Source organism: Lutra lutra, chromosome 3 (assembly GCF_902655055.1).
Source record: "Lutra lutra chromosome 3, mLutLut1.2, whole genome shotgun sequence".
Classification (NCBI taxonomy): domain Eukaryota; kingdom Metazoa; phylum Chordata; class Mammalia; order Carnivora; family Mustelidae; genus Lutra; species Lutra lutra.
This window is the reverse complement of record NC_062280.1, coordinates 125,039,053-125,056,203: the sequence shown is the minus strand read 5'-3', so window position 1 is coordinate 125,056,203 and position 17,151 is coordinate 125,039,053. Positions and strand designations below refer to the sequence as shown.

The 17,151-nt window shown below is 42.3% G+C and overlaps 1 protein-coding gene across 2 annotated transcripts in view; it reads right to left on the bottom strand.

Annotated features, from left to right (window-relative positions):
• The window catches only part of LOC125096225 (protein POLR1D-like), a 44,446-nt gene that overhangs the window by 5,522 nt on the left and 21,773 nt on the right, over positions 1–17,151 (bottom strand). For both annotated transcript variants that reach the window (XM_047723003.1, XM_047723002.1), the window contains exon 2: positions 9,633–9,707. In XM_047723003.1, coding sequence (XP_047578959.1) covers positions 9,633–9,707 — 75 coding nt within the window. The remainder of the gene's footprint in view (positions 1–9,632; positions 9,708–17,151) is intronic.

Here is a 17,151-nt window from a genome sequence, read left to right as displayed (position 1 = left end):
GGAAGGAACTGATTTAAGTATAAACAGATACAAAACTCTAAATATAATGAGACCGCTTACAGCTGCACTGGGAGTACTGAGGACAGCACTGTCAGACATAAGGTCCAGCATCCTCACTCTGGTAAACTTTAAAAGGCAAGTGCTTTACTTCACTTCCAAAGCTGTCAGCCCAGCCATGGAGGCTTCTGCATGCCCCAGGAGAGGTAGACTTCTGGAGAATCTGCCATTAGAGAGACCTGCAGACTGATTGAGGCTGGGATTGTAAGCTTTTCATCTCTCTCTCTCTCTTTTTGAATGAGTACATGATATAACATAATGTGTAAAAATAAGGCACTTCCTCCTTGCAATTATCATATTTGATTTAGGAAAAACAATAGACTGTAAACAAACTTAGAGAACAGAAAAGGAAGAGATATGTAATTTTTTTCTTTCTGGTTTTAATAGTTTTTATCTTTACTGCTGAAGGATAGAAGTAGTAATATCTAGGATGCTACACAGTCAGACCTGCCACTTTTTAAAAAGATGTTGTTTATTTTAGAGAGAGAGGTGGGGAGGGGCAGATGGAGACAGAGCATCTCAAGCAGACCTGGCTGAGCTTGGAGCCTGACATGGGGCTGGATCTCAGGACCCTGAGGTCACCAGAACCGAAACCAAGAGTTGGACACTTAACTGACTGAGCCATCCAGGTGCCCCAGACCTGCCACTTTTGGATTCTAAAATAGTTCCATGAACACGACCCATCAGCTATTGTCACGTGATCACTAGCCAGTGGGAATGATAACATTGCAGACACTGGCTTCCATGAAGTAATCGTCCCATGCCATCACGTTACTGACGTCACCTCATTCCATTTCTCCAACCATCCAACACTTTATGGGCAGACAAGAGATGAAGAAAAGCAACGTATCTGAGATCCCAGGCTGGTAGGATTGGAATCAGAGGGTCTGATGCTGAGGTCCACCCTCCCAAATCGGGTTTGGAGAGCTGTGTGGAAGCTTGCTCCCACGATCCCTAGGCCTTTGTTTCCCTAACCACAAAAATAAGATTCCTAATTTCCCAAGGCCTGTTGTACTTCACAGATGTCCACACCAAGTACATTTAGAGTGCTTTCTGTCTCTGTCCTAGCCTTGCCCGTGTCAGTGACTCTCCACTTGACACGGCGTACAGATCTGCTTTTTGGTGCCCGTGCCGGGCAGAGCAGTGTTGGCTGCAGGCGTGCCAACAGTCTCTTCACCTGTGGTTTCTTTGCCTCACTGCTCTGGTGACCAGCCACCTGCTTATGCTGCAGCGGGTCTCTGTCTCTCTCTGCTCCTTCTTCCCGATCTAGGATGGTGTCGGGAGGGCATTAGGCTGGGTCCTGCAGTGAAGATAAATCCCAGGCTATCTGTCTACATATTTGTGCTCGGTAGCAGACCTCCAAGAGGAACAGAGGATGTGTGAGGATAAAGCTCAGAAGCAGGTATGTGAATGGTAGTGTCCAGAGAGAGACGACAAGGCCGCTGTCCTTGGCCGCCAGCTCCCTTAGCTGCACACATTATTTCCACGGCGATGTGATGGAGTGCTCACACACGTGGGGCCCTCTGGTTCACTTTCATAACTGGATCTTAAAAGCTGGGGGCAGCTGGGGGCAGCTGGGGGCAGGGAGCACTGACGAGCCTGTAGCTGTCAGACAGTAACACACGGGAGAGAGGTGGTGTGGTACAAGGAGCATTCATCTGGGGACGAGAAAGCAAACGATGATCCATTCAGCAGCAATTAGCTTGCTGGAGCCCTTTGGGGCCTATGTTCTTTAGCTGTAGAGTAAAGGCTTTGCATCTCTGTGGCCCTGAAATTATGCCAAGAGCCTCGTCCGTGAGTCAGTCTGAAACGGGAGCCCTTCCTTCCCCGCCGGCCGGTTCCAGCATGCTGCGCTGTGCTTACCTGCTCACTTGTCCATATCCACCGATGGATGAACAACTTGAAGGCCAGATCAGGGAGTCTTCCTTACTGCTGCCTGAGCCTGGCCTCTTAATATATCTACTGGCACTCAGTCAAATGAATTAAAAACAAAATGCCTGCATAAAAACTTGAGAAATAACCAACAGCTGATGAGATACAAAGGAAGAACCGCATGGATGATTCTTCCCCTTTTCACCAGAATGACCACCAACACCAAACAGAAAAGCACCCAAAAAGGCCCTTCTCCTTAAAACTGGGTTTAAAAAAACCCAAAGACTCATTTTCTGTCAAACTTTGTAACTTTTAATACCGTATATAAGCCTTTCCATGTATAAGTCTGAGGTTCTGTGAGCGCCGGACTCCAAACTTACATTGAGCTACAGGTCAGCTGATGTGAGTGAGACTAGAATAAAAACAGCTTTGTGGACAACGAAGCTGGGTGCATTTCTGAAATTTGTGCTTATAAATTCCTTTGTGTTGACGAAAAAGAAGTCATATGGGCCCATACTTCAGCTCCCTTGAGGCCTCTGTCAAGAACAGCTTCTGAAGAGATTCTTTTGCTGAAATACATCCACGGAAGTACAGAGCACCAAATGGTCTCTTTCTTTATAAAATAAAAAATGGCATTCCATGGCATTTTCTTTAGTTCAGCAATCTCTTTCTGGCAATGGTTCAACTACCTCACTGAGATCTTTTCATGGACTATCGAGGAGGGAAAAAAAATGGCACTCTCGTTCTATTTTCAACTTTAAAGCAAATATAAAGTTCTTCTAGATGCTTAGAAAAACACACCGTGGCCCACAAGTAAGCAACAGATTGTCTCCTCCTTTAAGATCTGTCCCAGAAGATGTGTTGATGGGGATGGAACTTGGGACTCCCCTGTCTGAGCGCCCAGCTACCCAAGTGCTATGGAGCCTCTGCCCATGGGAGAGGTGTGGGAATGCTTTCAATTCTGCAGAGCAGGCTGGTTCCATTCTTTACAATATGTAGGGACTGTTACGGTGGTTTTCAAATTTGTGTGCACTTTAGAATCACCTGGGTATCTTTTTAAAACCCCAAGCTCAGGCCACACCCCAACTGATAATCAGTGATGGTGGGACAGAGACATTAGTATTTTGGAAGCTTCTCAAGTGATTTCAAAAGTGCAGATAAGTTTGGGAACCACTGGATTAGTAGTTACAAGTTTTCATTTATTTACACACGCATGCACACATGCACGCACACTGAAACAGATGGAAAACCAGTTATCTTCCCAGGACGAGCACGATGGGGAAGATGTCTTTGTCTCAGCACCAGGGAGCAGACGCAAGTCATGGCTGTCCTTCAGCCAGACCTGTTTGCGTAGCCCGCGTTGGTCAGGGTGTCCTGAACCAAGAGCTGCTTCAAGGAAGAGGACCTGTGCGAATATTTGAACAGTAAGTGAACTGGCTGGTTATTCAGATGTGAGTGAGCCTGTCACTTCAAGGAAAACAATTCACAGTTTTTACTGGCAATGATAAAACTTGAATTTTCAAGTGCAAGAAAATTAGACTTTTGGAAAACTGTTCACCTGACCAGTTCCCAACATTTAAAAGGCTTTTCTGATGAGATTAATGGTGGTAGTTACAAATGTATTCCTTTAGTATTATATAATGAAATGTGTTAACATTTGAAGGATGACTCCCTGAATGAGCATTTTTGAGATGACCAATGCATGATGTTACAAAATCATGTATGAGGAGAAGATCTGGTCAAAGTGTAAGGTAGATGAAGGGATTTTTATTATAACAGAACATGAAGAGTCTACATTACTAAAAAGAATGTTAAGAAACTACCACTCATTAAGGTTATTTGCAAAGTTTTGATGAAGGATTAAAGAATACCATAAATTTTCGGGAAAGGCTATTGAAATACTTCTTCCTTTTCCAAATATACATTGGTGTGAAGTTGGATTTTCTTCATATACTTTAATCAAAACAACAGGTTATAGAAGCTTACATGAAATCCCAGGTGTCTTTTATAAGTGGGGATGAGGAGGTTTACAAAAATATTAAAGAGTATCACTTTAACGCAGTATTTTTCCCAAATACAGTTATTTTTATAAAAGTATATCATTCCCTTTAACATGTAATAGGCTTATTATTTTTAAATACATTAATAAATAAATCCTTTAAAACTGCTCACTTTAAATTTCAAATACAGTAAATACTGATAATCCACATAAAAAAGGTTGTCATTGTCAATAGTTTTTAAGTGTGTAAAGGACCCTAAAACCAAAAAGTCAGAGGACTGCCATTACAAGACAATTGAGAAAAATAGCCATGTCAGCAGGAATTCTTATCCCGTAGACTAATGGGAACTTGGAAGTTTCAGATCCTGTTTTCCCAGGATCCTCCTCTTCTAAGTTTGGAATGCTTTACTTGGCCTGCCATCTCTTACTCCCTCTTCAATAGGCTTCTTCTTCCTTCATGGGAAGAGCTGCCAGTTGTCCCCCAAATAGCCATTCTTCCTTTCTTCTACAGTAAAAGAACCCCAGATATTCATCTGGTACATGACTTCTTGGGGGAAAAAGACTGAAATCCTGACCTTGTAGCTGAGCTGGGTAAAGACATGAAATGAAATTCTGACCAATGAGGTATATGTAGAAATGGTGTAGGCAACTTCTGGGCAGTGCCTTTAAGTGGGAGGAGGGGGCACCTTCCTTCTTTTCTTCCCTTCTGCTGACTGAACTGGGGAAGGAATGGCTGCTACCGTAATAGACCATGTGGAAAAGCATCACACCCTATGGCTGGGAGATGTAGAAAACTGGAAGAGACAACTTTGTGGAACCGCTGACCTTACTGGTATAAAGCCCAATGCGCATATCAGTACTCCCACAAATGGCAAGATGACCTGTGCCCGTGGTAACTCTCTCCAGGGGAAACAGCGCTGACACTGATCAACTAGTTTTTTCACTAGCAGAAAGTTCTACTAAGCCAGTAAGTGGCAGAAAGATTGTCAGGATAAATGACTTCCACCAGAGAAATGCCTAGAAGCCACTGATCTCCTTGAACACTCCTAACGCAGCAAGAACCCTGACTGACATGTTCTTATTCCTGGTCAAGCCATGAATTCATGATTTAGCTCCCCACGGATTCTTTCACACACGGTACTGGATTGGACCAGTGGCTACGGTCAACCTGGTCACAGTCCTGCCTTACACTGAACACCTAAGCAGCCTGCCCCTAACCAACTTTGTACCAATTTAATTCACCAGAGTAGAGGCACCTTTAACTCTGTAAAGGACAGAGGGGGACTAGAAAGAAGGTAAGAACAGATCCAACTAACACTGGCTGCTGCATGACGGGAATCGTGTGAATATTTCCAAACATCCTATCTCACCAAATCTGTATGACTATCCTTCCACGAGGAGAGCATTTTATTGAATCTAAGATGATTACATATGTTACATACAGATTGACTCACACTGGATTATTTCATTTTCTATCACTTCATCCATAAATACATCAGAATGAACATCTGAAAGATAATAGCTTTAAAAAATGAAGTAAATCAAAACCATTATCACACTTAAAAAATCCACATTAATTCCTAAATACCATCAAATACCCCAACTGTTTCCCAAATGTCTTTTTATAGTTACTTTGGATAAGGATCCAAATAAAGTATACATTTTATTTGATGTGCCTCAAATCTATTAATTCACAGGATACCCCTCCTTTTCTCTGCAATTTATTTGTTAAAGAAACTCGGTTGTTTGTCCTGTAGAGTTCCCCACATACAGGATTTTTGTGATTTCATCCCCCTGGTGTCAGTTACCGTGTTCCTCCACCCTCGGTACTTCCTGCAAACTAGTAGTTCTAACTGGAGATCTGATCAGATTTGGGTTCAATCCTTTGACAAGGGTATCTCATAAATGGTGGTGTGTTCTTCCCTGCTGCATCTTTTCGTGGCATGGAGATGGGTCAGTGAGTTCAGATGTGGTCAGCCTGACCTGTCCCAGAACTATCCCCAGCAACTCCTCATCTGGTCGGGTTAGTGGCCAGTGACCTTTGCCTAGGCCCAGTGTATCCTTAGGGACTGCAAATGAGTACTTTCTTTTTATTTTAAAAGGGATAATTCATACAGAATGGAATTTATCCTTTTTAAGTAACAGGTGCGAAGAGTTTTGACAATTGTACAAAGTCGTGTAATCATCACATTAGTCAAGATGTGAACTGTCTTCTGTCACCCACAGAGTTCTGCAGTAAATCCCTTCCTTCTGTCCCCATTTCCTGGCAACCAAGGATCTGCTTTCTGTCCCTACAGTTCTGGGTTTTCTAGAACACCACGTAAGTGGAAATCTCACACTGTGTAAGGTTTTGTGTCTGGCTTCTTTCCCTTAGCAGGGTGTCCCTGTGTCTACTTCTATTCCTCTTTGTTAAGGAGTAGCACTAAATGTACGGTTAGAACCTCAATTTGTTTATCCAGTCATCAGTTAGTGACATCTGGGTTGTTTCCAGTTTTGAGCTGTCATGAATAAAAGTGCTATGCATATTACTGTGCAGATTTTTGTGTGGGCTTCAGTTTTCAATTCCCTGGTAATTGGTTAGAAGAACTCTCTATGTATAAGAAACAGCCAGCTATTTTTCAAAATGGCTGTACAATTTTCATTTCTGTCAACAATGTGTGAAGGTTCTAATTGTTTTATGTCCTCAGCCTTATTCGGTAGTCAGTCTTTTTAAATTTTAGATATTTTAGTGCCCGTACAGTGGTAACTAACTATGGTTTTAATTTGCATTTCGCTGGTAACCAATGTTTTGAGCATCTCTTCATATGCTGATTGGCCAATCCTACATCATTTTCAGTGAAGTGTTTCTTCAAATCTTTTGTCTATTTTTACATCAGATTGTTTTCTTATTGAGTGGCTAAGAATTCAAATGATGCTCTTATTCTGTAATCCTTGTCCATTTAATAGATGCACTTTTTTTTTTGAAGATTTTATTTATTTATTTATTTGTCAAAGAGCGAGAGTGAGCGCACAAGCAGCCAGAGTGGCAGGCAGAGGTGGAGGGAGAAGCAGGCTCCCTTCTGAGCAAGAAGCCCAATGCAGGACTCGATCCCAGGACCCTGGGATCATGACTTGAGCCAAAGGCAGCAGCTTAACTGACTGAGCTACCCAGGCATCCTGATGTACTTCTACAACAAAGTTTTTTTCAATAATTATTTGGTAACTCTGAGGTATAATTTGTACAGGGAACAGAATAAATGTTTTATTCTTCTTTTCTATTTGCCAATTTTATAAATAATGATTTGGTTCCACAGCATTCTCCAAAAGGGACCATTAAGCTTCTTTTGTGATTATCATTATGACTTCATAGATTTTAAGTTTTCATGATAACTTTATTCTTCTTGGTGATCAAATTATCCCATCTAGTGGGAGACCTTTCAAGTTGTTTCTTGAGTCTTTCTGACATCACTTTCTGGCTCCTTTTAACACATTTTCTGCCTGTGTAGGAAGAGTTTGGCCTTACGCACAGAGAGGTCGGGCCTCTAGGAGGTAATCTCAATTCTCACAGGTAATATCACATCTGACAGACCTGTCTTTGTTCCAGATAGATCTTAAGATGGGTCAGGCCCCACTTGATGGTCTTAGGGTAAGAGCTGACCATGCCTCCTCCCCACTGCCCCCCCACAAAAAAACCCCAAGCATGTGATTTAGGGTGGGAGCTTTGGGTCATGTGGTCCATGTCAAACTGGAGATTGAGATCAACCATGTGAGCAATTAATCAATTATGCCTAAGTAATGGAATCCCAATAAAAAAACTTTGAATACCAAGGCCTGGGTGAGCTTCCCTGGGTGGGGTAATGTAAGCTGGGTGGGTAATGTATCCTGACTCCATGGGGAGGAGACAACAGAAGTTTCACGTTTAGAACCCTTGCAGACAATGCCCTTCATGCCTTTACTGGGGCTGATTTTAATCTGTATGCTTTCCCTGTAATAAACTGTAACTGTCAGTATCATAGCTTTCTGTGAATTGTATGAATTTGTCAGTGACTTACGGAAGCAGAGGGTACTTTGGGGAACTTCCTGAATTTGCAGCTAGTGTAAGAAGCTAGAGGGGTGCCTGGGTGGCTCAGTGGGTTAAGCCTCTGCCTTTGGCTCAGGTCATGGTCTCAGAGTCCTGGGATCAAGCCCTGCATCAGGCTCTCTGCTCAGCGGGGAGCTTCCCCCTCTTTCTCTGCCTGCCTCTCTGCCTACTTGTGATCTCTCTCTCTCTGTCAAATAAATAAATAAAATCTTAAAAAAAAAAAAAAGAAAAGAAAAAGCGAGGGCAGTCTGGGGACTGTGACCTCTAACTTGCTGTCTGGTGAACTCCAGGCACTGCCTCGGATCTGCAATCAGTTATTTTTCTAAGGTTCTTGGTCTTCTTTTACTGAGAAGTGGTATTTATATATCTCAATCTGGATGCCAGGGGCATTCAGTGCTACCAAGTGGGCGGTCATCATTTCTAGCACTTTTCCATGAACAGAGCTGGAAAAAGCTTTCCTTTTTCTTTCTTTCCTTCCTTCCTTTCTTTCTTCCTTTTTTTTTTTTTTTTTTTTTTTTTAAGAGAAACTAGCATGGTTTTGTACTGATATTTCCAATTCAAATTTAGGATTATAGGTTTTTACTTTGATTTTATATCTGTGTCTCTTTGACACTGGAGATCAGGGTATTTTTAGCAAATAAACATTTACTTTGTGTTATCCTGTTATATGATAATTTCAGAAGAACATCAGTATTGCTGACAATATGATGACTGAAAACAATTTAGGATTTCTTGTTAGTTCTTTTGGGTACAGAGTCCGATTTCAGCTCACACGAAGAAGTTCCTTTATGTGTGGCTAAGCCATCCACTAAATGGCTTTTTAGGTCTATTTGTTTTGTTTTGCTTGATTTTTAAGGATTTCCTTTTCCCTCTATTTATTTAACTTTGTTTTATATTTTATGTAAACCATATGCACGGTTCTAAGAGTCAAGTCTACAGAATGAGGTATATTCTGAAGTTACATCTAACTCTAATCACCCACAATCCTCCACCGTAGTAGGTTCTACATTCTAGAACCTACTACGGTGGAGGATTGTAAAGTCAGCATATTTATCGAATGCCTGTGTTATGGCTAAAGTGAACCTTAAAAATGCTTAAGATTAAATTCTTAAGGTTAAATTCCTCCTTTGTTTCTAAACTTTTAAGTCTTAGAGCTCTGTTGTGTGTGTAGAAACTGTAAAGGCAAACTTTAGTTCTACACAACTGAACTGTCACATAATAGAAATACTTGCAAGTCGAATTTTAAAAAGAAATTTCCATTGACTAAGGACCATAATTAAAACAGAGATCCTCAAATAATGGACACTGATATCTCTCTCACATGGTGCCTCTGGGCAGTTGGTGCCTCTGGGCAGTTGTCTCCTGGAGTTTAATGTGTCTCCTGGGGTTCTGTGAACAAAGGCTTGACAGCGCTGCTGTAAGGGCTGCTCTCCTGTCCACACTCCCTGCCCTCTACTTCAGGGTCTCAGAGCCCCCCCAGTGCTGACCCTCAGCAGGGCTCCCACTCTCCTGCTCGCCTCTGGGTGATTTCCTCCAAAGTCACAGTTTTATATTCCTTCCATCTGCTAAAGACTTACATATCCACATCTCCAGCCAAGACTTTCTCTTTAATACTGTTTTAAGAAAGATTACTCAAGAACTTACCAACCCATAGGTCCCATAGTTTCTGCTCTCGTTTTCCCACGTTTTGCCTCTTTAAGCAGTTCTTCAATTGCTTTCCTGATGGGGAGAAAAAGAGATTTGAGAGGCAGTCACTCCACCAAATTCTGAAAAATCAGTTCTTTCCACATATATGACCTAGCAGAATGACCAGCTTTTGAAGCATAAAACTTCAAAATTGGGGAGAAATTTTTAAAAGTTAAAACACATGGTTGATAGTTTTGAAATATAAATAACATTAAAAAGAAACTTTTTATATGAAGGGGAAAACACTGAAAATCAGACAAAATGACAAAGCACATCCATATTTAAAATGTTCAAACGCATTATTATTCTAAGAAATAATAATGAACCCAACAAGAATGTTTCTGGCCCTTAGTTAGTGAGAGAGAAGTGCATACTATTTGCTCTGTTAACGGGGACTGCAGCTGATATAACATTTCTGGAGGACAGTTTGGCAACACGATAAAGAGCCTTCAAAATACCACATACCTGCTGACCTAGAAATTCTACTTTATCTACTTTATAGTGTGCATTGGGTAATTTTTTAAAAAAAGATTTTATTTATTTATTTGACAGAGAGACAGCGAGAGGGGGAACACAAACAGGGGGAATGGGAGAGGGAGAAGCAGGCTCCCTGCTGAGCAGGGAGCCCGATGCGGGGCTCGATCCCAGGACCCTGGGATCATGACCTGAGCTGAAGGCAGATGTTTAATGAATGAGCCACCCAGAAGCCCCAGATGATTTTTTTTTTAAGATTTTATTTATTTATTTGAGACAGATTGAGAGAGAGAGAAAGAGAGAGAGAGAGAAAGAGAGCTGACTCCCTGCTGAGCAGGAAGTCTGATGCAAGGCTTCACCCCAAGACCCCGAGATCATGACCTGAGCCAAAGGCTGACACTCAACTGCTCAATCAATTGACCCACCCAAGAGCCCCTGGATAATTTTTATTTCAAATTTATTTGCATTATATAGGAAAACATTTGGAGGGGTATTATCAAGATGGTAAGATTTTCTGGGTGATTTTAAAGGTTTTTTTTTTTTTTTTTTTCCTGAATGCTTTTCTACATTTTCTATTTTTTCCAGAGTGAATCTGTGCTATTTGTGCCATTTTAAGAAAGATACTGGAAGAAAAAAAAAAAAAAAAACTCCAGGAAATGTACTTATCAACCCTATTCTGAGATTTTACTATGTCCAAGGTACCGTGCAAGGTGCTATGGGTAATAGAATAGGAAGATGACCATTCCTGACTTTACTATCACTTATGCTATATAAGTACTAAAGTTAAAGAGAGGTATGGGGTGCCTGGGTGGCTCAGTGGGTTAAAGCCTCTGCCTTTGGCTCAGATCATGATCCCAGGGTCCTGGGATCGAGTCCCACATCGGGCTGTCTGCTCAGCGGGGAGCCTGCTTCCTGCTCTCTCTCTCTGCCTGCCTCTCTGCCTACTTGTGATCTCTATCTGTCAAATAAATAAATAAAATCTTAAAAAAAAAAGAAAGAAAAGAGAGGTATGAAGTTAGAAACAAATATAGTCCAAAGACAGAATTATATATCCAATCACAAAATTTTAGAACTGGTAATTATGCATTGATTCTCTATAAAAACACTTAATTATGCTATTATAGCACTACTACAGATACAATTTACATAATCCTCCAATGATGTGAACATTCTATGAATATTTCATAATGATTCTCATTTTATCGAAGCAGATAGCTTAAAAAAACAAGTATTATTTAAAGACTTATAATAAAATATAGTAGTCCTCTGCATCACCCTTCTCTACTCACCAAAAAAATTCAATCTCAACCCTTAAGAAAAATCTGCTTCTCCTGGTATTTACCTCTAATTGCTATAAGTATGCTGTCAAACTTTTCCACCACCCTCTTGATCTTCAACAAATCTATTTTTGTATAATTTACACATTTTTCAATAAACTCCCACTAACAGTGAGATCTTAAAAAAAAAAAAAAAGTCTTTTCAGCTGACTCAGCAGCTGGACTCTCTCTGCTCCATCCTGGAGGGCCCACCCGACCATGTCAGCAAAGAACCAAACACTGACCACCTTAGGCACTGTCTGATGCCCTGGTCATGTTCAGTCAGACCGTGTTTCACAGCCCAACCTCCTGGCATCAGGAATAGGTAAGTGCATCTGCTTACCACAGATCATCAGTCCAGGAGGAAGACCCCGACTGCACCACGGTCCCTCAAGCTGGACTTAGAATCAAACTGACATGAGACAGATTAACAGGAGAAAATCAAATTTAATAGTGTGCATAAGGGGAATCCATAGAGACAAGACATTTCAAAGACAGTGAGGCAATATGAATGAGCTAAGGAGACAGGTAGGACCTGAGGATACAAAGGGGAGGAAGGCATTTAGCAAGAAGATAAGAGGAGAAGTTTGGAAAAACAAGGTTGCTCTATTATGCAGATCAGTTTTGTAGGTAAAGGGGAGTCTCGGTTACTAGCTCTCTGCCTGGTACAGGCTCTTCTTTCCAAAGTAAATTTAGGCAGTTGAGGGGAAGGCAGGGAGTTTTTTCCCCGGCATCTGCGAGGGTTTGATGAACTCAAAATGATTTTTACACCAAGTGGCCCATGTTGGGGCAGCCTGCCCTTGGCCTCCCCACATTCTTTCTCCCATCTCTTTACAATAATAATAATAATGATGATAATAAAATGTCCTCTTGATGTGATCTGAGGGCCTTGTCTCATCCAGTATTTCAAGAAAAATGCATCCTATCTAGTTCCAAAGATCTTTTTTCACCCTCACAGATGTAAGTTAAAAAATCAAAGGGTAAAAATATTCCCAAAACACCTCCTCCCCCTTCCCATCATAAGTGTGGTAGTTTCTAAATAAAAGCAGGGACCCATCATACTTAGATCCGCCCATACTTAGATCTCTTCTCCTGACGGTAGAAAGTGAAAAAATCTTAAGGGAAAAAGCTTTTTGGGCAGCTCCCCAATTATGAACAAACTGTGTGTCAGTCACAAATAAACTAGAATGCATTTTCCCATAAAATCCATGGTAAAATGTTTCCCTAGCTCTCTTGGACCAGCCCACAAAAGCCCATCTGTGTCATAAGACAGCTGAAATGCTGCACATCTGCAGAAAACAATATTCAGTTTAAGACCTGGCAGAGATCACAAGCCCATATTCTAGGCACCTTCAAGACTTTCATGTTGATTCTTTTTTTTTTTTTTTTTTTAATTTGACAGAGAGAGAGAGAGAAAGAGAGAGAGCACAAGCAGGGGGAGTGACAGGGGGAGAGAGAGAAGCAGGCTCCCCACAGGCTCTATCCCAGGACCCTGGGACCATGACCCCAGCAGAAGGCAAACGCCCAACCAGCCCAGGCACCCCAGAAGTTGATGTTTATATAGTTTTGATTTCATGTAAAACCATATCCAGCACTGTCATTAGCTTTCTCTGCCATGATTTCAGAGATCTGATTTAATAACCACAGTCAAATAGAAGAGAAGGTATAGGTATGAGAAAGGGTGACAAGGTAGAAGGAATTCACTTGTGACAGAAGAGAGGGGCACGCTCAGTCCTTAGCAAGCATGGGAGGTGGGACCCCACTGCCCCAGCTGGAGTGTAACCAAATTTGGTATTTGTGATTGGTTTAACACCAAGTAACATTGCCATGGAGCTTTACTGTTGGCAAAGTGCTACCCTATCTGAACAGGACACCATAGTTATGGCGACTAGTTTACAGTTGAGGATAGTGGTACCCTGCCTAACTTGCCTAAGGCAGCACTGCTAGTGATCCTGGAGGAGGAGTAGGGGAGAGGGGACCAGGGAGGGAGAGAGGGGACAGGGAGAGGGAGGGGGCAAGGGAAAGGAGACAGGGTGGAGGAGGGAGAAAAATCCGCCAAACAAAATGCCCCTGCACATGTTTAAAGGCTACACGTCCTCTGATCTTTTCCATAAACATTTGCACAGCAAGCCCTGAGGAATCGTTTCCCCTTAATCATTAAAGGCAAAAAATAAAATAAAGGGGGGGAAGGGAGGCCTAACAGGGCTGCCGCTGCGTCTGCACTCACTTGGAGAACTGGAGAGGCGGAGGAAGGAAGGACTCTGCATTATTTTGTCCTAAGAATGTTGAGCATTTGCTACCACTTCCCACCCCAAATTCTCCTGCCCAAGCTCTGTCTGCAGGGCTTTACTTGCAAACAGGAAAAGAAAGATTCCTAGCAATCGTGCACTCGCTCAGCAATAACAACACCATCTTCAAAATTCAGGGGAGAAGAACGGAAAGTCAGGGAATTCTTTGGGGAACTTACTATGGCCCCTATTATTTCTCCTGGAAATCTGGCTCATGATTCTTGGGTAAGGAAGGAGCAAAGCCAGCTTCTACTGCACATTGGCGTAGAGGCTTAAATCCTTAAAGATTATGAAACATCAACCCCAGGAAACAAGGTAGTTATTTAACAAGAGGATAAAATGCAAGTGTCAGCTGCATTAAAATACAGGAAAAGCAGCAGGAGAATACGGAAGGGCTAAGTATTCAGAGAACTTGTGCAAGTAAACAATTATTGAGACACAGTTCAGTTCTGGGTAATTTTTATACTTAGGTTCTTCAACATCCTAAAGGTTTCTTTGTAAAACAAATTTGTTATATTGGGATATACAGTTGGATGCAAACAAGAAGTCCAAGAAAGCCAGCTCATTAAGCAGACTGTTTTCTGGGCACAGGAATCAAATGCAGTAAGTTTTCCACGACCCACGTGTGCCTTGTCTCCGCCCAGTTTTCCACCCTTGTGGGGCTTCCTCAAGCCTGCCTGTTCATTCCATTAGCCAGCTGGTAGATGCTTAAGGAATGTGAACGGATGATAATAGCAGCTGAAATAGAAGCCAAGTGGGAAGGCAAATCTGGTGCAAAATCATCTTAAAATCCAAAGTCGAGCCAATTAGTTTGAGTTCTCTGGGTCTGTGTTTCCTTTTACTCACATAAATCAACCGAGAGTTAACGAACACCATCGGTCTACAGCAAGGGGAGCGAGAAATCCAAGGCAACTGAATCAAACAACAGAGATTTGAGAGTTGGCAAATTAAATAATGGAGAACAGGAGAAAATGAGATCTTTAAAGGAAGAAAATTGGAAAAGCTAAACATCAAGTAGTTGTTCAAGAAAGACACAGAGGGGGAAAGACGGACAGAGAGGGTCCGAAGCGGCTTCCGTGGGGCTAACATTGTGCTGTGTGATCGAGGAGCTGGGGACATAGGTGCATTCACTCTGACAATTTATCAGGCTGTCCACTTAGGATTTGTACCCTTTTCAGTAGGTATAATTATAATTCCAAAAAAGAAAAAAAATACTAAAAACAATTTACCTTTGATCAACCAAGAGTACAGTATCTGTCACATGATGGATGGGAAAAGCATCTGAAATAAGTCATGTAAGACAAGTGAGGGTCTCGTGTTCAAAAAGCGTAACCTGGTAACAAGCACACAGACTTGGAAAATGGGCAGAAACCATCGCGGTAGCCTCAGCTGCTGCTGACCAGAAGGCCCCCGCCAGGCCCAGCGTATGGTCAGTGCGGAAGGCCAGCAGCTCATGCCCGAGCTGTCCACATATAGCAAGGCACTGGGCAAAATTTAAAAGCAGCTTTATTAATAGCAACCTCAGTGTCTTCCCATGGAGTGGTAAGTTTTGAAGAAAAAAAAAAAAATGGAACGATTTACTTGATCTTCAATAAGGATTTGATGTCAGACCACAGAACACTGATAAAAAAAAAAAATACAGGACCAGATGCCTCAGCTCCCTGCTGGACATCTGCCTTCAGCTCATAATCAGTCAGCACTAACTAGCCGCTGAGTGGACTGGCAGAAACCACACGACAAAGTGTGGGTTCTGTACTGTTCAGTAATAGGTGAAGAAATTCAGGACATCCTTAATTTCAGAAAACATCTAATTGTCTGGATTCACCTATCGGCTGTACAGAAAGGTAAGAACATTCAAATTGTGGAGAAGGTTTTTGAAGGTAAAACTCAATAGGAGCACTGAGATCATTTGGGAAATGAAAAGAATTATTTTTGGTAAAAGATGGAAGCCCAAGAAGTTAATTCTGTAGATTATGTTAAGTTTGGCTAACCTCCATCAAGCACATGCTCTGTGACGTGACATGCACAGTGAGTGACGGCGTTCCCTGTGGAGGCTTAGAGTGGGGGCTGTACATCAAATAAAGACTGGTATGGGTACATCAGAAATGAATACTGGATTACCTAGGGAATGTGGGGAGGGAGCCTCAATACTTACTTATAACATATTTAAGATTTATTTATAACATAACAGGGAGAGTTACGAGAAAAGTTCCTTCATTTGTCAAAACAACTTATGCTGATAAAACACCAGAGGTCAATGGGGGAGCACGAATCTGAATCCAGGATTAACGAAACTTGATGGTTTCACGCCAACATTTACCAGAAAATAAGAAGCAGTTTTTTAAGCAATGCTGGAAAAATCAAACACGTGGATTGCTTTTTACTTTGATGATCATAACCCTACAAGGTTGTTATAAGGATGAAATATTTGGATCGAAGTATTCTGATAAGTAGCACAAGACACAGGATAGGTGTTTTTTACTTGACCAGACTCCTAGAGGTCAGGAGACTGGTCTTTTTCACTCTAGTTTTCCCTATGTCTGGCCCATGGTTGGTCCTCAGTTAAGATTTGCAGGATGAACGGGTCCGGGTGAGGATTTAAAGCAAGGATTTAAGAGGAAAAGTGCTGTATGTATAGCCAAGGAGGAGATGCTGGGGGAGATGGGAGAGACAAGACGAGGATGAGGAAGGCACAGCAGTGAGACCATGTGTCGCAGGGCAAAGAAATGCAATGAAAGGAGCCCATGGCCATGGGCAACTTGAGCCATCTCTGGCGGCAGCCAGACGTGAATAGGAGCTCACCAGCACCGCAGCCGGGGAAGCACGGAGCATTAGGCCGAGGTGGAAAAGCCTAGATGCGGACCTGAGAAGCCGAATCTGCTAAGAATGAGGCACAGCTGGAATCTTTCCCATCAGGATAGACAGCCTCTAGGGCTGCTTGAACATCTCAGCAAGCTTTCCTATTTGGAAAACACTTTTCCCTTTGTGGGCTACCACAGACAAATGACCTTTGTTTGGCTTCTAATATTCTTTTGCGTCATTACGTGAATGGGCAAAGCCCACTTCATTCATCTCTGTTCACATTCTCTAAACTCCATTTCTTAGCGGAGATGCTAACTGCTCTGAAATAGAAGTACTCAGTGTTGGGAGTCTGAGCAAGCTAACGGAGACTGTGGTGGGGGCTTACTGGCCTGTCTCCCCAAGGCCTTGCCAGGCGAGATGTGGCCGGTGGGATTACCACATTCCTGGGCCTTTGCTTTGTGGGTCCAGAGCCCATGTTGGCTGGGATACCCAGCCCAATGGCAGCCCTGTAGCTGCCACCATGCACACGGTGGAGCTTTGCTCAGGCCCCACACTCTGTCCCAGCCGCTCTGCATGCCAGCCACTTCCTTATCAGTG